Source organism: Hevea brasiliensis, chromosome 2 (genome assembly GCF_030052815.1).
Source record: "Hevea brasiliensis isolate MT/VB/25A 57/8 chromosome 2, ASM3005281v1, whole genome shotgun sequence".
Lineage (NCBI taxonomy): Eukaryota > Viridiplantae > Streptophyta > Magnoliopsida > Malpighiales > Euphorbiaceae > Hevea > Hevea brasiliensis.
The window spans coordinates 114569653-114597576 of record NC_079494.1 but is presented as its reverse complement, the minus strand read 5'-3'; the positions used below and the strand labels follow the sequence as shown (position 1 = coordinate 114597576).

At 31.6% G+C, this 27924-nt stretch overlaps 2 protein-coding genes and 1 pseudogene across 2 annotated transcripts; 2 read left to right on the top strand and 1 right to left on the bottom strand.

The window, feature by feature from the left end:
- The first annotated feature begins 195 nt into the window (after positions 1-195).
- Positions 196-17327, top strand: LOC110647309 (uncharacterized; annotated as a pseudogene).
- A 913-nt stretch (positions 17328-18240) lies between these two features.
- Positions 18241-20596, top strand: LOC110647315 (30S ribosomal protein S16-2, chloroplastic/mitochondrial). Its single transcript, XM_021801082.2, has 3 exons — positions 18241-18599; positions 19073-19118; positions 20126-20596. Exons 1-3 carry the CDS (start codon positions 18467-18469, stop codon positions 20346-20348), a joined length of 402 nt encoding a protein of 133 aa, XP_021656774.1. The 5' UTR covers positions 18241-18466; the 3' UTR covers positions 20349-20596.
- An 808-nt stretch (positions 20597-21404) lies between these two features.
- On the bottom strand, positions 21405-25109 carry LOC110647313 (uncharacterized). Its single transcript, XM_021801078.2, has 6 exons — positions 24947-25109; positions 24633-24797; positions 23014-23178; positions 22701-22898; positions 22125-22228; positions 21405-22044 (listed from the first exon to the last, which is right to left on the bottom strand). Exons 1-6 carry the CDS (start codon positions 25020-25022, stop codon positions 21520-21522), a joined length of 1233 nt encoding a protein of 410 aa, XP_021656770.2. The 5' UTR covers positions 25023-25109; the 3' UTR covers positions 21405-21519.
- Positions 25110-27924: the final 2815 nt, after the last annotated feature.

The following is a 27924-nucleotide window of genomic DNA, read 5'->3' as shown; positions in this document are numbered from 1 at the left end:
TAGGCTCAGTGAGAGTTTAGGTGGCGAATAAATGTGGTGCGGCTTGCTGGTTGTCACTTGTTGCTTGTTATAGTTATATAAGCCAATTAAAAAAAAGAGAGAGGCATTTAAGCACGCAAATCACAGAATAGAGCATATAATTCTGGCAAAATTTTTACCTTAAACTGGTGTGCTGTGGACCAATCTACGATTCTCTCTCCCTCCCACTGCATTGCCCCCATTGTGCCGGGGACCTCAATTGCTTTTTTCTCTTCTTTTTTTATCTTTGTCCTTTTCACCATTCCTATGCTCTATTCTTACTGTGCTACTTAAAAATACAGCTCCTTCTTCTTCTCTGGTTAAAAGCCAAAAGCATTTTTTTGTAAAGTACTATTTTGAGCATCTCCCTTCAGTTCCATTTCATTTCAAAGCCAACTTTCTTATTCAAACCCAGATTAGGAGTAGGGTTTCTTACAAATGCCTAGAGCTTGAATCTTCATTTTTGAGGTTTTCTTTGGTTTCCTATTCAAAATAGAATAAATGGATGTGATGGGTAAGAATGTGTTGCTTTTGTTCCTTATGATCTTGCTGCTTTTTGGAATTGTCTCTTCAGCTCCTTCTACTACTTCACCTTCAAGTGAGTTTGTGTATATGATCTTGGAAGCTGCTTTTCTGTTTGATCTGTTTGTGCTTACTTAGCTTCTCACTTGATTGTTTGCATCTTTTTTTATTTTTCTTTTTCAGAGATTGTTAGTGGGTTATTCTCAAATGTCGCTTCTGCTTTCATGAAATGGTTATGGTCTCTCAAAGCCACTAGTAAAACAAGTTTAGATCTCTGATTCTGACACCCACATTTTTTTTCTTCCTCCTTTTTTTTCTCCTTTTTTTCCTGTGGTATTCACTGTTTGTGTGTGGATTTATGTGAGATATGGTTTGTGTAATTTGTTTGCATAGCGATTTCTGGCTGTCCTATGATGAAGTTTGAGAGTGGATATACTGTTGAGACGGTATTCAATGGAAGCAAGCTTGGGATTGAGCCTTATTCTGTGGAGGTGTTGCCTAGTGGGGAGCTTCTAATTCTGGATTCTGCTAATAGTAACATTTACTGGATGTCCTCTTCGCTGTCTCTATGTAAGTGGGTTTTTGTAATGGCCTGGGATATTAATTGGTTGGCCTTGTTTTGTTGAATAACTTTTTCTAGTTTGTTTGGCACTATCATTTCTAATATATTATTTGTCAACTTTTTGCCTCTACCAAACTTCTATTTGTCAAAAATTATTCTGTCACACCTTACTCTCTCTATAAGATATGATATGATCCATAGTATACCTAATAAATTATCGAAATTCGCCTACCAATAATCTATTAAATATACTACAAAAAATTTTGACAGAATAAATTTATTTTTAAGTTTAATATAATGGTAAAATAATTATTTAAGTGTCTTCAATTTAAGTGCATGCCATAAAACTTATTTAGAAATAGATAGGCATTTTTAAAATTTTATGAAAAATTTATGTGATTACGGCTGTAATTTTATTAAATCACAATTTTAAAACCTATTAAATTCACCTGTGACAATTATATAACATAATTAAATACAATCATTATTCAAAAATTTTATTTCTTTAATCCACGAATCAAAAAGTATGAAGCTTTTACATTTACAATACAAGAAACATTTTATTACAAATTTACATCCATTGAAATTAAGAAAATTCGTATTACAAAATTTACAAATGTTCAATCTCACAAGAAATAATATTACAACAATTTACATTTGATTAAAGTCTTAAAAATAATATTATAAAATTTCTGTACAACTGTTTGAATGTAATTACATACATATAGTTACATGATTACATCAAAACCTAATATATAAGGGTATACCTATGATATACTCAAAGAGAACTCCAAATCAGCTTCAAGTAAGCTCACTCAACTGCCATATCTTTTCTTTCACCTGCGACAACATACAAAAATTATAGCTGAGCGGTGAACTCAGTGGTGCACAACTAATAATTTAAAACTCAAAGTAAAACATTATCAAATCATAACAAGGAAATTGATGTATTCAAATTTTCCATAATTCATAAAATTAATGTCAACATTTTTAATCATACAAATCCTTTGTTTCAATAACATTTTATCAAACATTCACAAATCAAGGGTATATTTGCAATATTCACATTTCCATGAAATCATCATAACATTTTGAAATAATTGACAAAACATTTATTCTTCAATCCCATGTTTATCAAGAAATCACAATGTAAGGGTGTTGCAAACAATTCACACAGTTGGATCTATAATACAAAATTTTCGATCAATATCGTATTGTACACCATGATAAAACAAACTCCTCTCAAGAACCGAAGCTAAAGGGAGGCACCAAAGGCTAGCTAGCTAATGAATACTTATCCAAATCAACCTCAACTGGCAAGCCAGAGAGGGGAAGCTCAACCTCACAAGTGGAGGAGACTAAATCAAATATCATCTCACTAGGCAAGCTAATGAGGAACACAAATCATATTACCATGTCTACTGTGATTTTAAAATATATTCAAAATAATTTTCATTCACAAAACGCTTTTATAAATCAATAAACATATTTAATTATTATAATTTCATGCACATGGTTGGCAACACATCAATTTCGCAAAAATACTTCAAAACACATTCAAATACTGGCCCACCCCTTTGCTACATTAAAATTAAGGGCCAACATTCGTCTTTGCATAATATAAGATTAATTCCCAATTCACAATCTTTAAAACAATGCATTAAATTCTTAAATGCATAAAAGAAATTATATTTAAATCATACAAGGTCAATTCAACTGTAACAACCCAGAAAAAAAAAAAAAAAGGTGATTTGAGTTTGGATTTCCATTGTCAAATAATTAAAAAAATTTCAAACGGAGGAGGAACCCCCTCCCCATTCTCTCTTCTCTCTCCTCCTTCCTCTCTTCTTCTTCTTTCTTTCAAGAGCCAAGAGAGAGGAGAGAGAGAAAACGCGTGCATAGTGGGCCAGCCTTTTGCGCGCGATTTTCATTTCGGCGTGATTGAGGCGCGGTCAGTGGCGTTGGAAAGCTTGTTCCGAGAGCTTTCTTTTAATACCAATTTAAATGGAGGCCTGATGAGTGAGATATGGAGGAGAGAAGTTTGAATTTTTAAGCTTTTGGATCAACGATCCGAGACCACTTATGAGGAAGAGGAGAGGAACATGGTGGTATGATCAGATTCGGCAAATGCTATGGAGGTGATTCGACTTCCAGAGGCTTCCTCATAAATTTTTGGAATTTTTGAGACACAGATAAACTTCGGGTAAGAAAATTTTTATTATTTCTCTGTCTGTAGAGCATAAATACAGTGTTTTTTAAACAGGAAAAATTGGAGAAAAATATATGATGAAAGTAAAATTTATTTGGAGATATTCTATGGTGTTTGTTGAATTTTTGAGTGATTGTAAAATATTTTTGAAAAATATAGATGGAATTTAGTTAGATTTATAGCATATGGGCATATAAGATTATTTGAAATTAAGATAATTAAATTTTATATAATTGGTTGAAGCTTGAGGATGGAAGTTTAAATATGTGAATATTTGATGGTGCTAAATCCGCAAGTATACGGGTCGTTTATGAATTAAGTCTATTGGGATTTGTCTTGGGTCATCCAATTTTAAAAGAAAATAGAGTTTGAAGGTGATTGATTCGAAAATCCTTTGATATCTTTTTCAAGCAAACCAAAGAGTATTTTAAGAAAACCAAACCTACTTTCGTACGATATTTGATTAACTTAAAACCCATTAAGTTTTGTAATCAATCAATGAATCCTCTTAAAGCCCTAGTTTATTTCTAAATCTAGGGGATTTCAAGTTCTAATCCTTGATTATCTATCAATGATTTTCACCTTTCGGTCCTTCAATCAAAGATTAAAAACTAGACCCAATGGGATCCAACATTAGGTAAGTCATAAAGCACACAAGAAAAAGAATCAAAACTCATATTTATATAAATCTAGATAAAACCCAATCCAAATTCACAAATAGATTCAAAATAGTGCAACCCAACTCTGAAATCTTAGAAAAACTATTCTATCATGATAAAATTTACAAGAGAAAATGATAAAACTAGCAAAAGAAACATAAAAATAGACTAAGAAATAGAAAAAGGAGAGCCCAAAGCTGTGGACATCACTTGGAAATGGCGTGCTCCTTCTCCTTCTTATTCTTTCTTGCGTTCTTTTTTTTCTTTTCTTTGTTTCTTTCCGTTTTTCTCTTTCTCCCCTTCTCCTTTTGCAAAAGCTAGGAAATGATGAATTTATATCGTCCCAAAAAGTTGCCCTAAAAGTAAATAAGAGCCAAGAAGTGGATAGGAAATGAGGTGTAAAATTATCCAAGTACTATTCACGTTGCGTCAGCAGTAGCTTAGCCGCTTAACCCTAAGCTAAGTTTTAGCAAATTTCTTTCTCGTCGTCACTGCCAAGGTTGCTGCCGCTTCTGAAAAATCTCGGCGGACTTAGAGTAAAATAGACTTTTCGCTCATGCTTGACTCGTGTTGCACCTTAAGCATATCTTAAGCAAAGTGTCAAGCAAATTTCGGCTAACTTGCTCTTTCAAAGCTTGATATCTTCAACTTTCCTCCATGCTCAAAGAATCCCAAATTTCTTCAAATCACTTCCTAATGCACTCATTGATCTTCGATTTGCCACAAAATCCTATCAAAACAACAAAAATTACGAAAATCAAATATAAAGTATCTAAAATTAATAAATAAGATAAAATAAAGCTAAAAACATAAAATATACTAAAATATAAGGGCAAAATGGATGCAAAACTACCCTAAAATGCCTATATGAAATGAGTGTAACAAATTCCCCCAAACTCAAACCTTTGCTTGTCCTCAAGCAAATTAAAACAATTAATGCAATTTGGGGTACCTTATCTTAAATTTATGAAAATTACTTATCCAAACTCTCAAGCTTACTTTTAGCCACCAACAAACCATATACCCACTTTCAAGGTACAAAGAGTTTAATCCTCACCAAAGTTATCACCGCTTAGCCTTGGGTCAATTATCCATATCATCAAGCCCAAACCGATCAATCACAAAGAATAATCATGCCTAAATAGACTATAGGGTAATCCATAAACTAAAGCGTCTCAAATAATGATGGAAGTGAATGAATATATTAGTGATATCACAATCCCATAGGCAATTCTCCTATTCCAATCTCCACTAATGTAGCAAAACACTATCAAAAGATCAAAAGGACTTTCAAGGGTTGTAATGGGGCTAAGGGGGTGATAATGTGGCTAACAAGGAAAGGATAAAGGTAACAAAATATGAGAATAATCAAATTATTAAAAGATCAAGACACACAAAAATTTTTTTTTTTCTCTTTTTTTTTTTTTGAATCAAATGGGGGAAGGAACTTTACAACTATTCACCAATGCTAGCATATAATTTTGAAGCTTTTAGAGGGACTACATAAATAACATTGACTTTGAATTATAATTGTCCCTTTCAATTCACCCCCAAACTCATTTCTTTGTGTACTTGGGTGGTGAATTACTTTACATACCATAATTGAATTTGCTAGCTTTTTTACTTTAGCCACTTCTCCCAACTAATTGTTATATATATATATTTTTTTTATTTTTTTTTTATGTGTATCTATCACTCAAAGAATTATTCTCATGGAGGGTAGGTAAGTGTTTGAGTTTATGGCTAGGTAGTAATGTGGGTTCCAAAGGAATAAGAGGGATAAATGTTGGCTCAAATTGGTTCCAAAGGGAAATTTTTAAGTGAGGTTGGCTAAGGCTAAAATATGGGTTTAAAATTCAAAAAATGCCTAAATCATTTCTTTCTCAAGTGCATGCTATGATTTCGCCTTGAAAGGTTTAGAAAGATTGTTCTAGGATTGGTGAGACATCAATTAGCTACTTCTCACCCTAGAGTTTTCTTTAGGCACTCAAAGTCAACGCAATTGATTGGGTGGCCCTTGGCTAAGAAGATATAAACTAAAGCAAGAATCTAATAATTTTGCACCTATCCAGAACTTTCAATCCACCAAACCCTTCTAAAAGTAAGCTCAATTGCTCTTCAAAGCAATTCTCAATCCTCTAAGGACAAGGTAAAAAATTATTTTTATGATATGCATGATCCTAAAATGAATGCATAAATCAAATTAAAACTAAGTGTAATCTATATGAAAACTACATGCAAATGTATGTGTATGAGTATAGACATGTGTGTGGTATATGTATAAGTGTATGGATTATCTATATATGAATGAATGAAATGCAATAAATGAATGAAAGAAAATTTTAAAAATTTTGCAAAAATTTTGCCCTCACCCCCAAACTCAAATGAAACATTGTCCTCAATGTCTAAAATGAATGCAAAGATGGGCAAAATTGTGTGAACTAATCAATTAATGAAATATATACAATTGGGGATTAAATTAATATAAGCTCAAGTATTTCAAAATTAGCTCAAAATGATATTAACAATGAAGCTTTAGAGAGAAAAATGTGAAAAGGTATCCCAAATGTATGAATTTACACTGCTTAAGATGTTGCTTAACCTGTTGAATAGGGTAAAGCGAAAGCATAAGCATTGGCAACATACCATAGGCATAAATAGTAAAAGGGTAAGCTGTTACCTCCAAATGATGTGAAACAGATGCGGCTCAAAGAAAATTGTGCAACTCATCAATGTCAACAAAATTAGGATTGAAGAAAAAGATAAAGTGCAAAAATAATGTGCAAGAAGATGAAAAAGTGTAAAGAAATAAAATCTAACAGTTAAATCAAGAATTAAATCAAAAAGCATTCACAAAATAACTATGTCCATAGCAGAAGATAAGATAAAATAAAATAAACTAAAGGAAAGAAGTGCAAGTATAATTATAAAAACTAATTACCAAAGTATTACAACTATTACTAAAGTTTGAAAATTAAAATAAACAGATTACAAAATAAACCTAACGAATTGAAAAACGCACTAAAACTAATACTAAATTCTCTGCATCGCTTTCAGCTTTGCTCTTTGGCTTTCTTCTTCATCGTCAGTCTTCAGGTTTCTGTGATAGTTTCATTGTGATAAATTTTCTGTGAGGTCTTTCATTTCTTGAAGCATGTCTTGGCCCCAATGATATAAATTGTTATAAGATTGGGCCAATTTGTTATTTTTATAAAAATGGCGGAAGTTTTGGGCTTTTTAAAATGTGGGGAATCAGTAATTTGGGCCATGCTTGGGGTTAAGCATAAGGTTGAATTTGCTTAAGACTTTGCTTAGTAAGCAACATCATGTTTTGGGAAAAATTATGGTTTTGCTTACCAAAACAGTCCAAATGCTATGGAATTCATGACCCTTAGCAATTACCAAATACACACAAACACCATAAATTTGAGGACTTTAAGCTCATCATCTCTTAGAACTCATCAAACACTATATATTTTCATTTAGCTTATGCAAGCATTTTTCAATTTAGGCATCAATTTTGACTACCTTTGTGCACACTTAATGAAATGGTCTCATTTCTCTACTTATACCAAAGGTACATTTCAACAGCATTTGAGACAAGTTCCAATCATTCAAGAATTGCAGAAAAGACATAGAAATTGACCTTAAAATCAGATTTCAAAACTAGAATTCAAACAAAAACATGCAAATTCCTATCAGACTACAAAATTATATATACACTAAAAGGTGAAACTCAACAAACACTATTTTTGCACTTCAATAAAGCTCACATCAGTCCTAAATATCAAAATTGATCCTCATCCAAGTTGTATTTCACAGAATTTACACAAGACACAAAATTAAACATGTGCTATCAAGTAGATTGCAATATCAGCAATTTAGCACAAGTTTAAAGGTGTTGCATAAAGTGCAGAATTTTGCTTTACACTTGTTCCTTCTCAATTCTTCATTTTTGCTACAAGTGTTAATTTGCCCAATCTTCATGAATGACCTACAAAAGATAAACAAATGTCACTTTTGAGTTTAATGAGGGAAAACTGAAAATGAAATGAAATGGACATTAATAAACTATAAAAGGATACGCTTGGGTTGCCTCCCAAGAAGCGCTTATTTAAGGTCATTAGCTTGACCCCTTCAAATATGCTAATCAAAAAGCGACTTCCTTCCATAATAATTATCATATAATATGACATATGGGTCTTGATGTAAAGTGCCCTCAAGATTGGCCAGATTTGATGCAAATTTGCATGTAGCATGAACAACACTTGGAGTTGAATCACATACTTGGGTTGAAGAAAGCTTAAGCTCATGTAGGATATAAAATGATGAAGGAGGTATCCATGAGAGAAAAGGGTCTTCTGGTGGTGTATGTGAAAGATCCATCAATGAGCTCAAGTTAATGGTTTTATCAATTTCCTCAACCACCAACTTCTTTTCTAACTCATTTCCATATAAGCCCTCTTCCAATGACTCTCTAAGGATAAAAGAGTTGTTTCCTTCAACTTTAAGTTCTATTTCTTCTTCAAGTAACTCATTTTCTTGTGGAAACTCTATTGGTAACTCATCTTCAAAGGATTTTTCTTTTTCTGATTGAGGCTCCACTTCTTCTGCAGATTCAAATTCCCATGAAGCATTATCATAGTTTAACCCATTGTCCCCAACTTGAGTATTTTGTTCCTCCTCATAAACTCCATTCATCATCTTAATTGATGGCTCATTTTTTTTCATTGATGTTTCAAGATCATCCAATTTAGCTACCATCTCTTTAAGTTTCATTCCTTTGTCTTCTTGAATCTTCAATAATTGGTTAAAGAGATTTTCAAATTTATCTTCTACCTCTTCATGTCCCACTCCCTTCTCTTCTTCAAACTCAAATGATTGGTCCAAATATTGGGTTGTTTGTGGTATGGGGATATTGGTGACTCGAAGGGTCCCAATGCCAATGGTAATCAAAATTCGCCATGTCATTCAACAAGTGAATGACATCCTCATGACCTCTTTGAAGAACATGATCACCAGTTGCCCAAGCTCCATAATCCACCCAATTTCTTGTCGCTTCATCCAAACCATCATAGAAACAAAGAATTAGAGATTGATTTGAAAGGTTGTGGTTGGAAAATCTCTCTACCATATCATTAAATCTTCCCCAAGCAGCATAAAAGGGCTCCAAGTGCAGTTGAGTAAAACTTGTGAAGACTTGTACATGAAACATTTTGAAATACCTCACAAGATAAGCAAATGGAAACAAAATTAGAAATAAAAATTCAAAAAGAAAAACACAAAGTAAAGTAATAATAAAAGAAAATTAAAGAAAATGTCTAAATTAAACAAACAACCAAATCATCTAATATCAAACAACAATTAAAAACTTGATGGTGCTAAATCAAGTAATAGAGTGATAAGTAAAGTATCGTTCCCACGAGGAATTGTGTTTGAGTACTAGACTATGGTTATTTCGATTATTTAGACTAATGACAATTTGTAAAAACTAATTTTACTAAATGCAGCAATTTAAGTAGAAAATAAAGAAAATAGGTAATGGGTAATGTAAATAAAGTGTTAATCTAAGCAAAAATTAACTAAATTAATAATGGGCAAGCAAAAACAAAGACTAATTAATAGTAAAATTGATTCCAAAGTTGGGGTTTATGAATTAAGTCTATTGGGATTTGTCTTGGGTCATCCAATTTTAAAAGAAAATAGAGTTTGAAGGTGATTGATTCGAAAATCCTTTGATATCTTTTTCAAGCAAACCAAAGAGTATTTTAAGAAAACCAAACCTACTTTCGTACGATATTTGATTAACTTAAAACCCATTAAGTTTTGTAATCAATCAATGAATCCTCTTAAAGCCCTAGTTTATTTCTAAATCTAGGGGATTTCAAGTTCTAATCCTTGATTATCTATCAATGATTTTCACCTTCCTTCAATCAAATATTAAAAACTAGACCCAATGGGATCCAACATTAGGTAAGTCATAAAGCACACAAGAAAAAGAATCAAAACTCATATTTATATAAATCTAGATAAAACCCAATCCAAATTCACAAATAGATTCAAAATAGTGCAACCCAACTCTGAAATCTTAGAAAACTATTCTATCATGATAAAATTTACAAGAGAAATGATAAAACTAGCAAAAGAAACATAAAAATAGACTAAGAAATAGAAAAAGGAGAGCCCAAAGCTCAAAAGCTGCAGTGGACATCACTTCTCCTTCTTATTCTTTCATGCGTTCTTTTTTCTTTTCTTTCCGTTTTTCTCTTTCTCCCCTTCTCCTTTTGCAAAAGCTAGGAAATGATGAATTTATATCGTCCCAAAAAATAAGAGCCAAGAAGTGGATAGGAAATGAGGTGTAAAATTATCCAAGACTATTCACACTTAGAGTAAAATAGACTTTATCTTAAGCAAAGTGTCAAGCAAATTTCGGCTAACTTGCTCTTTCAAAGCTTGATATCTTCAACTTTCCTCCATGCTCAAAGAATCCCAAATTTCTTCAAATCACTTCCTAATGCACTCATTGATCTTCGATTTGCCACAAAATCCTATCAAAACAACAAAAATTACGAAAATCAAATATAAAGTATCTAAAATTAACAAATAAGATAAAATAAAGCTAAAAACATAAAATATACTAAAATATAAGGGCAAAATGGATGCAAAACTACCCTAAAATGCCTATATGAAATGAGTGTAACAATATTGAATTGGGTTGAATTAAGAATATGTTAGTTGTTGGAAACTTATGGAATTGAGTAAAATTTTTGAATAAAATATTCATGGGTGACTAGAAAATTACAATTCATTTTGCAATAGCCTTATAATATTATTAAGGACTGCGGGACAAAATTTTAGAATTTTTAGAGCTTATTTGAGTAGATTTTTACAAGATGTCAATTATAGGGACTAAAACGTAATTTTTAAAGTTTTGAGTATTGCTTAATTTGGAGGGCGCAGGAGGGGCCATATTATGATAATGAGAAATGAGTTGAATTTAGAAGTGTTATTTGAGCCTTTGATTTATTACCTCTTTAGAGTTTTATCTTAACTTAGTACTAATAAATTTATAATTTAATTATTAGGTGATCGAGGTCAGCTATTTTTCTGCATCCAGCAGTCACAATAGTCATCGGTGTATTGTGAGTAAAATATTAATTTTAATTATAATTTCGATATTATTATATGTTCAAGCATATGCCCATGCATCACTTATATGCATATATTTATGTAATTAAACTCTAGGCACGATTTATGTTGCATTCATAACTGTTAAAGTGCCATGGATATTGTTGTGGTAATTTGGGTGATGTGGTGTAGACTATGGATGATTTGGTTTATTGAGTTCTGTTGGATTTAAGAGCCCATATATTATGATTAATATTACTGGGTGTGTGAATGCTCCAAATTACCTTTTTGTTGTTATGATGTGAAAATTATTGCTGATGTTGCATTTCACTCTACATGGTGCATTAGCTTTAGATAGTTATAGAAATTATGGTTAAAATTGATATTTTACTTTCAATATTTTGAGGAATTATTTTACAGAGCAACCTATTTTCTTCCTCGCAGGTTTAACGTCGATTATTTAATTGTTTTACTATCTTTTCTAAATTTAAAATATAGAACTCTGCATGTGTTAGTAATAGTATGGACCTTGTTAGAAATTGTGTTAAATTAAATTTTTGAGATTTATAAATGAAGAATTGTATAGTATTTAAACAGTTTGTAAATGAGGATTTTAGTTAAATGAAATTATTTTGATTTAAATTATCTTATATGCATATTGGCTTCAATTGTGGGCCTGGTTATGGATTTGAGGAATAGTTAGGCTTATGACATCAACAAATTAAAGTTCTCAAATACAAAGAAAAAGCATAATTCATTCATATAAGGCTCATTCTAATCAATTATAAATTTAAAAATAAAGGAAAAAGCTAGTTGTTCACAAACCTTCTTTGATTTCTCTTTTCTTGGCTTAATCATTCCCTTCCTTGGGAGGCTCCTTTTTCCACTGAAATTACACAATTGTAAAGTCTTAATACTCATTCTAACCTTTACTAATAGCTAATCAAATAATTTCCTAAGTTACCATGCAATTTAATGATTTCTGGGTTCAAGGAAGATTCAAGACCTGACCTTAGAACCCAATTTCAATCTAATTTTAGTCCTTATTTGCTAAAGTGATCTTCATGAAAGTTGTTCCTCTATGTCTTAGTTTTATCTTCCTTTTTGAATCACTAAATTTGGAGTTCTGAATCTCAAGTTATAGCTAAATTACTAAATACTGTTCCAGGTGTCATATCCTGAAATTCCAAGTTTTTCAAATTTATACCTTAAATTTGCATTCTATATCCAAGCATCTTAAGCTCATAACTTGGCCCAAATCCCTAAAACAATGTTTTAGGCTTTTGTCTTAGGTTTCCAAATAATTTGGAATCACTTCAATTAGAGTTTTGTAGAGGAAGTTATGACCTGATAACCATTCGGAGGTCACAGGACAATTTTGTTGAAGTGCAGGATTTCCATATTTGGTATTTCTGACTTACCCCAACATTTCCCCTCCTTTGCCCTATGAACTGGGTTCAAGTCAAAAGAGAAAAGTTGTAGTTCTATGTATTATGAGAATTTTGGCTTTGAAATCATCTAATTTGCTATTGTGTAGCTTAAGTTATGGTAATTTTGCAAAAACTGGTCGGATGCCTAATTCTTCACATTTTTCAAGTTCAATCCTTGATTAGGGCAGATTTGTTGGACTAATTTTATCTGGCAATTTAATCAAGTTAGGATCATAATTTGGTTTCATGGTCCTCATAAGAATTGTTCTCCTATGTCTCAGGTTTCCATTGGTTCAAGAATTACCTAATTTAGAGTTTCCTAGGGTGAGTTATGCCTAATTAAATAAGTATTGTTCATATGGTCATTTTCTCCAGGTTCAGAATTGCAATTCCGGATTCAAGCCTAAATCGGAATAATTTATGGTAATTTTCTGGGTAGGGATTCTTCATGAAAGTTTTAGCCCTATGTCTTATGTTTCATTTTCAATTGGTTTCACACCAATTAGAGTTGTGTAGCTCAACTTATGAGCTTCTAAACATACTAGACTCAAGTGTCCATATTCAGAACCAATTGTTCAATGTCCCTTCCACTAATTCCTACACCAAACCAACACCAATTCTTACTCTATACACCTCAATTGACCTTAATTTGGCATTACAAACCCTAATTGCACTTTATATCACCAAAATCCTAATTCTCCAAAACCCTAATTTCTCAACTTCTCAATTTCACTCAATTCCAAACATACAAATCATGCATATATCATTATTCAACCTTAGAAATCACATTTAATTGCATTTAAACCATCAAAACCCTAACCTCCTAAACCCTAACCTCCTAAACCCAACTGAAATTCATACTTCCCCCTTCAAGCATGATTCTCATGATTTTTTCTATTATTTTTACTCAAACTAACTTCATTTCAAAGAATGTATACTAATTAAACTTGGAAGAGTGCTTACCTCACTTAGGCAATTCCAAATCTCCCAATTTCTTCAATTTTCTTTCAATCCCTTGCTTCTAATCTTTCAATCATAAGCTAATTCAAGGTTTTCTATTAATTTTGTACGGAATTTAAGGGAGGATTGATGGATTAAAACGCTTGGAATGGTTAACAATGAAGGAAAAATGGGAAGGAAGAGAGAGAGTGTGTGAGCCGGCCATGGTTGGAAGATGAATGAGAATTATTTTGATTTTTATCACATTTTTGTCTTCTTATATGTATAATAAAATAATTATTTTTAATTATAATTATTATAATTTTAACAATTGACTTAATTCCCTTCATATCCCCTTTAATTCTTCCTACACACTTTCACTTAATTTAAGTCTTTTCTAATGTTTTAATCTCACTTATTTTAATAGACATTTAGGTCAAAAGTCAACTCTTGAAGTGAATTGATCAAAATGCCCCCTTATCGGATTATTATCCATCTTTTGCAATAATCCTTAGATTGTGATTCACTTGTTTGTACTTGTTCCCTATTTCATTTCTTTATTTTTCAAATTCCCAAAAATGTCTAAATTAATCCTTGATTTAGGACTCTACCGAGTTCCACACGAATTTAGGATAGCAACTGATCTTATAATCACTTCCCGTGTAGGTCACCTATCACCGGGACCTAAGCTCATTTAACCCATTTATACTTCATTTCTCTTATTTTTATCCAACTTTATTTAATCTTTATTAATTCAATTTATGACTTCTTTTTGTGGTGTAGGTATAATTTCAGGCATTCTAACTGTCCGGACAGACATTAATTACTAAAATAATAGAATGTACGAAACTGTTTAATCTGAGGGTGTTACATATTGTGTTTAATTGGTTTTTGTTTAAACCACAATCAACTTCAGCTTTTGTAAAGACGCAAAGAATTTCATTTATAAAACCACAAACAACTTGTGCTCATTTGTACTAGATATGAATTAGTAATTAGGTGTTTGAAAAAGATAGCTTCATGATTTTAATAATTTGCCGTGGCTTTCATCTAAATTTTGTGCTTAAAATGTCCAATGCAACTATACAAGGAATGCACAAGTTGCTTATGCAATATTTGAAGCCAGTTGTCTTAAGTGGCAAGCATTATATCAAAAGCGATCTCTCTTGTGCTCTAGTTGCTTTTGGGCAGAAGATACCCAGAGAATGAATCTGCAAAATAAAATATTGTTCTTCTATACCTTTTTGAAACCCTTGTCTTATGTAGTAAGCATTTGTGTGTAAACCAAATTTGTTTTTGGTTGCATTCTATTTGGTCTTGGGAAGATTGGATCTAGAGATTGATTTTATACTATTTTGTAGAAATGAAAAAGTTAGAATGGTAGTTGAAATGTTGTTGAGAGATCCTAGCACAAACTTTATTTCTCATGAAAAAGGGTCTTATAGTATGTGAAATGCTCAGTATATCTTTCCATTATTATGTAGGATATAAAATTATGCATGATACAAATAGAAAAGGTTATTGCTTCTATTTTTCCATTTGCTCTATATCAGCTTCCTGAAAGAAAACATAACCTTAAAGTAGTAGGGCAATAAAATTCCGCACATTCTCTTCTGCATCTTTTCTTCTTATGTGTTAAAATAAGAATTCCATTAGTTGAGCTTGTGGGTTTACCAAAGCTAGTAACATAATTCATGTTATTCTGTTAATGAACTATCACTCTTTTGTATGTGTGATATAATTGAGGTTTTTGGTTTTTAATCTTCCCCCCCTGTTTGTCATTTTTTTTAATGAAATCGTGGTGCAGACAGCAGACCTAAGCTGGTCGCTGGATCTCGTGAAGGTTACTCTGGACGTGTAGATGGGAAAACCAGAGAGGCGAGAATGAACCATCCAAAGGGGCTAGCTAATAGTAGATGACAGAGGAAATATATATGTTGCAGACACCATGAACATGGCACTCAGGAAGATAAGTGATGTAGGTAAATGCAATCCCTGTTTTGTATGTGAAATCTCACAGAAAATCTAATGGGGGTCTTAAGGCAATTGTTGAGGCATGTTTTTAGATATATCTCTAAATCATTGTTGGAATTGAATTACTATCATCATTATAGGTTGTTATTAGTGTTAGCTTGGGAATTAAAGTTCGATCCAAGCTACTAAATGCTGATATGATGAAAATATTCCTGCAGGGGCTACAATAATTGCTGGAGGGAAATGGAGCCGTGGAGGAGGCCATGTAGATGGAACAAGTGAAGATGCAAAATTTTCTAATGATTTTGATGTAGTATACATTGGAAGCAGTTGCTCTCTGCCTGTTATAGACAGAGGAAACTAAGCCATCAGAGAGATCCAACTCCATTTTGACTACTGTGCTTATCAATATGGAAGTGGCTTTGCCCTTGGTAAGCAAACTTTTCGATCACAATCTAAAATTCTATTATTTCCTCAATATAGTAGATTTTTTAGGCAATCCCTTAATCATTGCAGGGATTGCAATCCTTTTAGTTGCTAGCTTTTTTGGTTACATGCTGGCTTTTCTGCAACGTAGGGTGGGAACAATTGTTTCTTCTCAGAATGTAAGTGTCACTTGTGAATCAATCTCTAGTTATTTCTCAGCAACTTTATGCCATAAGATAATCATCAGGGCAGGATTTACATGCTTGCACCAATGATTCTCCATTCAATTGCTTGAAATTTATATATTGTTCTATTTTCTCTTATTTGGAACTTTTGTGGTTGTGGTTGGTAATTGGATAAGTAGCTTCAATTAAGATTTCCAGACCCTGCTTTCATCTGCATGTCAAAAAAAAAAAAAACAAAAATGCAAACAAACTTCAAACGAAAATTCAGTTTCTTTGGAATTACACTCATTGTAGCACAGCTCTACTTCATTCATTCTAGCTATGCATTTCCAAGTTGCAATTATAGTTTGATCTGATGTGCCAAAAATAGCCTAGTCTTCACTGCAAAACATTTGTGTAGGTATTGACAATATCCACTGTGTAACAAGGACTTTTTTCTTGATTTTGTGTGCTGTGAAGGATCCGGATGCAATGAAACAACCACTGCAGCAAATCCATATAAGAAACCTCTTAAATTTGTCCGGCCATCTTTAATTCCAATTAAAGATGAATAGGAGAAGCATGAAGAAGGCTTCTTTGGATCCTTTGGCAAGCTTTTTGCTAATGGTGTGGCATTCTTTCTTGAAATTTTGGGAGGAATAATTCCTAGTTTTAGAAAGAAGCCACTAAGCTATCAATATCAAAACCAGCCGCAGAAGCATTCAAACTCTTGGCCTGTGCAGGACAGCTTTGTGATACTGGATGAAGATGAGCCTCCATCAATTGAAACTAGAACACCAACACCAAGGAAATCCTACCCATTTATGTCCAAGGATGCAGAGAAAATGCATCAATTGAGGCAAGGTCGAGCTTTCTATAGTGGGTGGGATGATGATTTTTAGCAGCAGCACCAAAAATAGCAGCAGCATCATCGATATCAATCTACCAACCCACACACATACTATGAGCAAAGCTAAACCAATGAGATTGTGTTTGGGGCAGTTCAAGAGCAGGATGGGAAACGTGAAGCTGTGGTGATGAAGCCTGTCGATTATGGAGATCCCATTTACAATCACCGCAATATTCGCTTTAGAACCAATACTGTGGATTACAGTAATGGGTATTAATTAATAATCATATACAAAGAGATTTTGATCCAGAGTGCCTTGATAGTTTAGTTTAGGTATGGTCAAAATATTGTAGTCCTGTTCCATAAAGTGGCACTTGTAGTTATGTGGAATTGGTGGAAGAAAAGAAGCAATCCCTTTCTCTCTTAGATTCATTGTCTGATGCCTACTCTTCTCTCTCTCTCTCTCTCTCTCTCTCTCTCTCTCTCTCTCTCTCTCTCTATATATATATATAAATGTAAGTGTCAATCAATAAGTTACATGGCAGGAGGTTTTTCCCTTGATTCTCTTTAAATGTGAAAACTCAAATTTAAAATTTTATATATATATATGAGCTAACAAAGTATGAGCTTCGAAGAGCTTGAGAAGCTGGCAAATGAGCAGCGTTATTTCTTAGAACCTAAAGTGCCTGCTTGGGATGCAAAAATTGAAATAGATGAAAGATTAACACTCCTTAATTTAATATTTGCGAAAAGAAAAAAAAAATTTTCATAGGCTTTTTTTTTTTTTTTTTAAAGCTTCATAGGTCTATTTAATTTAAGCCAGCAGCTAGCAACAAACAGTATCTCATAAAAATAATAAAAAAAGTTAAATTATGATTTTTATTATACTTATGAAATTAAATAATAAATTATCCTAAATTTTAAGATAATTAAGAGTAATTATTATATTTATTCTCTAAATTTTATCTCGTATTTCACTTATATTTTATAATTTCAATTTATTATTAAAAAGATCTTCTACTTTAATTTGGTTGTATTAAATTTTTTTTAATCTATTGTAAAAATAGATTTATTTTTTGAAAAGAAAATATTAACTAGACTTTTTTAATTTAGAAATTTATTATTGTAAATTAGGAAAATTTTTTAAAAAATAAAAATAAAATTTAAAATTTTTTTAATAATAGATTAAAATTAACAAAAAATGAAACATATAATAAAAATAAGGTACGGAATATAAAAATTACCCGATAATCTACGAACGTCTTAAATTTAGCTATTGGAATCTCAATCGCTAAACGCTAATTTCAACGGCTGAATCAAGCGGGCAGTAAACCTAGACTACGTCGTTTGATAAATAACATATTACGTTGTTTAGGGCTTGAGCGTTTGCGCCCACGTTAGAAGTGTGGTTCAATCACAATTTTTCACTGATCCATTTTGCGAATTCCTCTTACAAACCCTGAACCCTCCTCCGATTGCAGCAGCCGCACCATTGTCGTTCACCTTTTTATCATTTTAGTGAGTTCGAAGGCTAACTTGTTACCCTGTCGAATTTCCTTGTGAAATTAATCCCAAAGTAGAGAAGATGGTGGTGAGGATCCGATTATCGAGATTCGGATGCAAAAACAAACCATTTTATCGGGTCATGGCCGCTGATAGCAGATCCCCAAGAGATGGCAAACATCTCGAAGTCCTTGGTTACTACAATCCCCTTCCAGGTACTGACTTTCTCTCGCACTAGAAATATTTTTCTATGGGAAAAATATGCTTTTTTCTTCCCTAATGCCTTAGTAGATACTTAAAATGGCTTTGGAAGCAGCGAAAATAGAGTTGGGCAGTAACATTTCCACTTTCATTGCCAAGAAATTGTTCCGAACGGAGAGCATTTGATAATTTGAACGCAAAAATTTCACATTTCCTTTTCTTTTGGATCACTAATGGAAGAAAAATAAGTGATTTTGTTGCGACAAGCATCAGAACTTTCCTTTAGCTAAGCTGACGGTTCAGTTCTAGAATTGACATTTTGGGAAAGACAGCACTCAATTTGGATCTCAGAAGAGCAATGAAAGAAAAGGAAATGCTGAAATTTTGATTAATGAAGTTATTTAAGCATGTTAACATTTGCCTTTCGATTTGGAACATGTTGTCTTGCAATTTAATATATCTTTGCATAATATTGTGTCTTTGACAGGTCAAGATGGAGGCAAACGGATGGGTCTTAATTTTGAGAGAGTGAAGTAAGCTTATATTTTACTACCCCCAAAATCAGTGTATTTGTTCATATGTTTCGTTATATGTCCCATTTTGAAGTATTAATCGATTTCTTGAAACTTTATTTCCATTTTTTTTCCATATCCATATTCAAATGCTTTTTACAAAGTGCATGAGTGCATACTGCATAATTACTTTTTATTTAGAAGATTTCTGGTTAAGGAGTATATTATCTCATGTCTTTTGAGGCTGAACTTATCCTCCATCATCACAGCCTGTCACTATTTCCATAATCCATCCTAGAGCTTTGACTTCTATAAACACTGCAGAAATTCAAACTCATAACAAAGTGATTGGGGGTACTAAAAAAATCTTTTGCATCAAACTTATATAGATTTTGAATTCCCAGAAGGTCTAATAAATAAGAACAGAATCAAGATTATTGTTCATGAATGCTAAAGTGTTCCTCTTTGACAAGAAGGGGGTAAAAGGATGTTCAGAATTTGTGGCCCAATAGCATTGTGCATATGCTAAAACAAATTTAACTAAAGAATTGAGCTGTACTGAATTTAAAGTAGCTTTTGACTGAAGGATATTCAGATTTGGATTTTTTAGTATTAACGCTTTATTCCTTTCCTGGAAATACATAAAACTCTTGTGAAACTATATATGTAACTTTATGGTCATCATTGATCTGAAATTTTCTGGTCAACATTGTAGTTTGGCTGTCGTTTCTTTCCACCTAGTGTAAATTGTGGGTTTTTTTTTTCCTCTTTCTAATATGCTTCTTTAGATTTGTGTTTTCTAGAATTTTAGAATCTAATTTACTTGTTTCATTATTGTAAATTAAAAGCTGTATATTAATCGATTATGTTATTTGCCTTGGCTAAAGTGAAAGGACGAAAAAGTTGTTATTTCCTTTTAGTCTACAAGCTTTTAATAATTGCTGCCATTTACATTATAAAATTAAGGGAGCAAAATAGCAGAATTTGTTATCTATATTTTAGTTAATTTATTCTGCTGGTTTCTACAGGTATTGGTTATCAGTGGGTGCTCAGCCTTCAGATCCTGTCCAACGCATCCTTTTCAGAGCGGGGTTACTACCCCCACCACCAATGGTGGCGATGGGGCGTAAAGGTGGACCTCGCGACACACGTCCAGTTGATCCAATGACTGGACGAATTTTGGATCCAGAGAAGATGTCCAATGTTCTGCCCAATCAAAAAGCCAAGGAAGCTGGAACAACCAACCCATGAAACTTCCATTTTCGCAGTTCTCTAGTCTTTTCTCTTTCATAAAGGAAGGAGGACCTTTTAGGGTGGGTGAGTAGGTGTGATTCCACAATATTTGCACTTTGATCGCCTGAAGGATGAATATTGTGAAAAATAACTCACTGAACATAATCCAGTGCTTACCAGGTTCAGGGATGAATTTCTTGGACGTCCCGGAATCAGCTTCAGATTTATCTAGCTTTGGTGCACGCCTATGTCATAAGTTTTCTTTATTGATGCCCTCTGATCTCTAGATTCTAGCGATGTGTGTGCATGATATAATTAATTATATTGATTTGGAGCACATAATATATATATATATGAATATGTTGAATAATAATCAACTGACATAAAGTATAGAAATAAATAAAAGTAAATATTTCATTAAAAAAAATAGTTATTAGATAAAAAGAAAAATGAAACGGTATTAAAGATATTTTTTTTAACAAAAAAATTATATTAGAGTGTATAATTATGATTTTGTAGGTTTCCCTTTTATATATTTGCTTCTCTTTTATTAAACTGCCATTTCATATAAAATTGCTTTTACATAGGTTTCATCAGAATAAAATTAAATTCCATGTACTTTCTCATATTGGTGTGATATAAATTCATTTTACCGGTGAGTTATGTCTTCTACATTTCTGATTTCTTGAACTTCTTTCAAAAGAGAGCAAATAAATGAAATAAGCAATTCAAGTAGCAGGATTAGGAGATAGGTTGCAGTTATGACAAACTATTTTTAATATTTTACATAGCAGCGTGTTGAATTTTTATTTTATTTTATTTTGTTTATTTATTTTTCCAGAGATATAGAGAGAGCAGCATTTTAGTTTGGAGAAACTCTCGGTCATCACGTGCATATTTTTAAATATCAGATTCAAGCCGCCCATGCCTTATTTATATGCAGGTCTAGGCCATTTTCCACCTACCCCCAATATCGGTGACTTATTTCCATCTGTTTCTTGGCAACCATGTCAGCCTTTAATTCTTTTGGGTTCATCGACTTAGAAAGCCATTGGAACTGAAGAAAGGAAGATATGCAAGCAAACACATGCTCAGAGGATACCATTTTAATTTAGGATAACAAGCATGTTTATATGCGCAAAAGTCTCGCAGAGAAAGAGATTTAAACATGGAGAACTCACTAGCTAATTCATCTCCTCTTGACTAAGCATCGACTCCCTACCAAAGATCCATTCAGTGATGTTTCTTTGGCCACTTTGGCAAATCCTATGATGTTGGCTTTTATCATAGCATCTATCCTTCCATGGCCATCCAACAAAACATCATCCTGGTCTTCTTGCTTCAAATCTTCGTTCTTTGAGTTTGACAATTGCAAGGGACCATTCACACTTACTAAATCCTTTAATTCATCTGGAAGTAGCTGTGACTTCTCCATCTCAAAGCTATTTACATCAGAATCAAGCAAAGATACAAAACCCTTGCTTGAAGTTTGAGAACTGGTGCCCTTCCTAGAAGCATGTAAACCTAAAGTGTTAATACCGAACAAAAGTGACAGATGAGATAGGCTCAGCCATATGAACCTCCTCAAGAGTTCATAAAGCCTGGAGCTAGCAACTACGCTTCTGATGTCGAAGCAGAGCATCCATACTTGTTTCACCGGATTGATTAGGCAAAGCTTCCATGTCTTGCATCGATGAAGCGGACTGAAGCCTTCCTGTCTATAAAGTTAGTTTAGAAATGGTGCAAATAATCCGCTAATTTGGAGAAACACTATATGAACAAACAAAAACTTACATGGGAGCTAATAAAAGGACGGATCACAAACCCTATGCCGAACCCCAGTAAACATGATAAGGCCACTCCAACAGCAAGAACCCAAAAGGAAACCCCTCCCAATGCTGCAAAAATTACAATAACAAGATTTGGTCAACTATCAAAATGCACCAAAAGAAAAGAAAAGAAAAATATTAGTTAGCACTATCTCGTGATCCTTCCATCCCTCTGACAAACTCAGCAGTCCCACTCCAATTTGTTGATACAATTCATGTGAGAGGCAGAGAACGCAGGATGGTCCAATGTAATAACTTTTGTCATACAACAAGCAAAGCATGAATTTCAACAAAAAATTGAGTCTCTGCCAAAGCCAGACTCTTACTAGAGAAAAATGCAGTAAATTCATGCAGGCAAAAAGAGACTGAAACTTAAAGCAGTTCATGCCTTTAAGGTTCACTCATCAATGGAGAAATTCAAATTTACATTCTTTTGATGTTAAAACTAAAAGATATCACCGGATAAGACGCTGAAATGTTTAAATCTACTACTAAGTGGAATAAATGCACTCCATTCTACACCAGGAGACAGAGAACGCACCAGATTGAGAACCTCTTGCACAATTCTCTGGCTTAAGATCAATCTGGCGAAGCAGTTGATTCCCGTGATCCGAAATCAGTAACGCGCATACTTCAGGAACAAAAGACACCTCAAAATCATTGGAGAACGTAGCATTTTGTGCAGGACCATCCTCATGGCCAATCCCTTCGGATTGCCCTCCAGCAATGGTGGTCACGCCTAGAGAAGTAAAGCATAAAGATGAAAGAAGGTAATACCAAAAACGACACAAACAAACTGCCGTTTCAAGCTCTGAAACCACAATCACCATAACACTAATCAAGACAGCAAGTACCTGAGTCGCTTATCTTTCTTATAGCACCATTACGTCTATCAGCAACATAAATATTCCCTTTAAGATCCACAGCGAAGCTCTTCGGTTTATTGAATCGGGCGGAACCTGGTGCCCCATCTAAGAACCCAGCAACTCCATCTCCAGAATACCGCTTAAAAACACTCCCTGCAAATTTTCCAAGTTAAAATAAACAATCTTGAAAAAATATGCTACATGTAAAAAGTAGCGGTGTGCATGGTTTAATCTGGAACCAATTTGAAAATTTATATTAAAATTAAAAAATAGCAGTAAGCATAAGAATCCGATCATATTAAATTTATATTATTCATTATTATAATTTAATTTTTTTTTTATTAAAAACTGAAACAAAACCTTATTAGAATCGCAAATTAACTTAAAAATCAATTTTGAATATACTTTAATATTTTTAAACGTATTATATAATTTTAATAAATTATATATATATATATATATATTTTTTTTTTTTTTAACTTTGTGTTAAGATGAACAATTTAAAATTTAAACTTAATAAAATTATAAATTTTCATAAATTGATTAGAGCCACAAATTTATGTTAAACTTATAAATATGAAAAAATCTTGTTTAAGTGTGGATTTTTTTTAATATGGGAATTGAAGAAATGAAACCTTGAATCTAAGTCTACTAAGTAAGTCCTTTAACTACCAAGTTATGCTTAGACTTATTTTTGTGCAATTAAAAATGCTTTTTAAAATAATATTATTTAGAATAAATTCTCAATAAATAAAATGATATCATTTAAAATCTACATTTATTAACAATTTATAATAAAATCAAATTCAAATCTTTTATTTTATACTTTAATATTCAAATATACCATAATATTTTTCAAAAAAAAAATTAGTTACAAAAAAATTATAATTTTTAGTTATATAATTTGATGTTTTAGTTATATAATGTAATTTTCAATTATATATAAATATATTTTAATTTAAAATTAAAAAATTAAAAAATAAATTATTCATCCAATTTATTATTAATTATATCAAAACTACCAAAATAATATTTAAAATTATAATATACATTTTATTATAAAATAGTCCTACATTTTATAATATTCATTATTTTAATCATAATATGATCATTTTATTTTATAGGTATATTATGTATTTGAAGTAAAAGAATTTAATAAGAAAATTTATGTAATTTGAAGTAAAAAAATATAGAAAGACCAATATGTAATATGTAATTTTACTAAAACATAAGGATTACCCTACCAGTATTAATGACACAAAGGTACGTTTTTGTCACAACAAGTTCCTCGTACCGTACAAATGCACCAAACAACATACTAGATTGTAATTTCCCCCCTTTAATATTATTATTTTGATATTAAAAATTCAGATTTATCTTATTTTTTAAGATGAAAAACAAAAAGATTATAATTTTAAGGAGAGAAATAGAGATTCAAGCTAAAATTTAAATTAAAATTAACACTAAAAATAAAATCGAAATTAGAATCAAAATCCTACAAAAATTATTTACAATAAAACTCAAAATTTATTTCCAATTTTATTTCTTTAAAAATAAAGAACCGAGATTTCGATTCTATTTTTTAAAAAGGGTGTGAGAGAAATTACCCTGAGAAATGGGAAATGATACGGTGTAGAAGACGCTCTGGAAAGAATCGAGGACTACGAGATCGGACAATCCAGGCCGAGGGAGAACCATACATGGATTTATTTTCAGCTTGTTGCCGTCAATCACTGTGGTCACCTTGTAGCCATCTTCTAGAATAAGATCCGCTGACATTGAAAATAGTCAAAAGCACGTTTATTTCAACTCAGAAACAGGAAAAAAAAAAAAAAAAAAAAAAGGGGGAGAGGAAGGGGGGGAAGGGGACCGGCGCGGCGCGCGGTAGAAGGCTAATTATTAGGCTGATAAGAATAATAACCATGATCTGAAGCTACATGGTCTGAAGCTAGAACGAAGAACCCGAGGAAGAAGAAAAGGAGTAGATGGGAAGCCATGGGAGATGATCAACACTGAAGCAGAAGACTCAGACGATATAGGCCTTCCAGTTAGTGTTTACTTATAGACGAAGTTGAAATGTTATTGGAGGATAGGGAATCTTGCCTGGCTTCTGCTTAAAATTACTGCTTTGCCCATACACTTTACCTGTGGGCTCGTAGGAAGTCCATCTCCAAAATGGGCCCAGCCTGTTAGGGGCGCAGTTTTTGCTTCGGTTCTAAATTTCGATTTAATTTTAGTTTGATTTTAAATAATTATAATTATAATTATAATTATAATTTAAATTTAAGTTTAATTTTGTTTCAGGTATCTAAAATTGTAATATAATGTACCACTTAATTTAAAAAATATTTAAAAAAATTGTCATTTGAAATAATTTATTTTATTTTTAAATTACTAAAATCTTATTTTATCAAAAAATTAATAATTATTAAAATTTTAGATTGCATCTTTTAAAAATTTTAAAATTTTTAAGTTAAAAATTTAAGACATTATAAAACTATGCTATCATATTATTTACTTCTGAAAATCAATTATTTTTAATTAAACTTTCAGTCATATTAAATAACGGTGAATTATTCTTAAAAACTAATTATTCAATCAAAATTTTTTTATAAAATTTAAAATTTATTTTTAAAAAATTTCTTATATTTAAAATTTTCAAATTGTAAGAATGGTCACACGTTATATATATTACTTTGTTTATCGTTATATTGATATATATTAATTAATTCAAAAAAATAATTTATTAATCAACTTACTTATTTATTAATATTTGAAATAAAATTATAATTAATTAAAAATTTTGTTAATATTATGATTATGAAAATATAAAATATAAAAAATACATTTAAATTATATGATTAAAATAAAAATAAATACTCCACAAGTGACAAAACAACTAGTATTAGTGCGTTTTCTTTTAAAGAATAAAAATAATTATATCAAACGACCAATAAAAACAGTAATGTATACTATAATAAAATAAGACTAATTAATCAATTAACAAAAATACCATTTATCAATATCCAAAAGAAAATTTAGAATGATTTTATTATTACAATTCTATATCTTTGAAATTAAATAATTTTAATTATATTTAATATAAACTCAATCTTATATATAACTAATTTAATAATTATTAAATTAAATATTTATATTAATATTTATATAAAATTAATTAAATTATATATAATAAATATGCGATTCAAATATCTAATTTCATAATTTTTAGACGTATATTCATATAAAATCAACCTTATGAAACCGACACCTAATAACTTTTGCTATATTTTCAACTCAGAACTTAGTTAGAAAAACTCAAAATATTCATACTAATAAATTATTATCCATAAAATTTATTATTCCTTTAATTTAATAGTGAGAGATTGAGAGTTAATTTTGTTGACCCCACAAGCTAAAAGGAGCATAGATTTTGATGATACCAAAACTCAACTAGAATCAAACTAATATTGTTTTAAGTGTTGTGCTTTTTAAAAAGCACAAAAGGAAAAGACACAAGGATTTTATGATGGATTTGTGCTTTTGAAGAAAGGATGACATTCTAAAGATAACACAGGACGAATCAAAGGAGATAAAATAAGAAAAGGTTACCTTTCAAGGTTACCTTTCAAGGCTACATTGAAAATCAAATTTGAAGGTACATATAGTATAGAAGTTAATTTTATTTTTTTTTTTAGGATTGCTTGTAAAAAGAATTAAAGAGTAGAAATCAATGATACTTATTTTCAATCCCTCAAAAGATTTTCTCCCTTAAATATCATTATTGGCCTAAAAGTATTTGACTATAATTTAGTGTAAAATTTTATAGTTTTGAAAGTTATACAGAAAAGTTTTCCTGGTATGCTAACTGGTTTGCTACTTGTTTAGTATGCTAACTGATTTGCTATTTTCTCCAATATGCTAACTGTCTCAACTCTGCACAACATCACAAAAAAAGATAAAATAACGACTATTTTCTTGAAATTCATAATTGTAACATTCAAATGAGTTCTCAAACGGTCAAAAACGTTACAAATCTATAAGTACACCTACCTTTGGCCATTTTGCACTTAATGAAAGTCTCTCCACTGTTCAAAATCATAAAAGCTTTCATTCAAAGTGCTCAAAGTGTTTTTATTGCTCATCATTGGCTTATCTACTTATCTCTTCTTTATAGATTCTGTTGTATTGAGAGAGAGTGAGTTCTAAACACATAAGTACCCATTCAAGCTTGATTGTGAAAAGTGTTTGAGATAACACTTGATAAAAGTGTGAAGCTACTTGTAAAAGTTTTGGTGAGAATATTTGTAAAATGTTTTTTTGTCTCTTGCCTTTAAAAAAGAAGAATAGTGAAGTGAAGACTCAAAGTGAGATCTTTGAGAGAGTGGATGTAGGCTAGTTGAACCGAACCACTATAAAATTTCAGTGTCATTTTCTCAACCCTTGCTCTCTACATTTATGCATTTTAACTTTATGATTAATATGCTTTTGCTGATATGAAAGTTGAGGCCATTTGCTGTTAATCTTCCTGCAATCTGAGAAAATCAATTTACTACTAAATCTGCTGATATCTGATATAATCTGCTTGTTATTTGATTTGCTGTCAATTAATATATCTGGTATACTGCTCTGATTGCTGTGTTAAAAGTTTTATCCAAATTATTGATATCTCTACTGAATGCTAATATAATTTGTTAGATCAGTATACTGATTACATATAGCCTAACTTTGAATCAACTTATCAATAGAACTGTATTGTTCATATTTCACATTAGTCAATTGAGTTGAACCTAGCTGCAATTTTCAAAGGTTTTGAGCAAGAACCGAAAATTATTTTTAGAGTCCAATTTACCCCCCTCTTGGATATATTTTGGGACATCAATTTAGTATCAGAGCTTG

Excerpts from the sequence above, each read along its gene's own strand:
- LOC110647315 (XM_021801082.2), top strand. The coding sequence starts at position 18,467 with ATGGTGGTGAGGATCCGATTATCGAGATTCGGATGCAAAAACAAACCA. Across the intron at positions 18,600-19,072 it reads TTACTACAATCCCCTTCCAG|GTCAAGATGGAGGCAAACGG; the intron begins GTACTGACTTTC and ends TGTCTTTGACAG. Across the intron at positions 19,119-20,125 it reads CTTAATTTTGAGAGAGTGAA|GTATTGGTTATCAGTGGGTG; the intron begins GTAAGCTTATAT and ends TGGTTTCTACAG.
- LOC110647313 (XM_021801078.2), bottom strand. The coding sequence starts at position 25,022 with ATGGCTTCCCATCTACTCCTTTTCTTCTTCCTCGGGTTCTTCGTTCTA. Across the intron at positions 22,899-23,013 it reads AAGAAAGATAAGCGACTCAG|GCGTGACCACCATTGCTGGA; the intron begins GTACTTGCTGTC and ends TTACTTCTCTAG. Across the intron at positions 22,229-22,700 it reads TGCAAGAGGTTCTCAATCTG|CATTGGGAGGGGTTTCCTTT; the intron begins GTGCGTTCTCTG and ends TAATTTTTGCAG.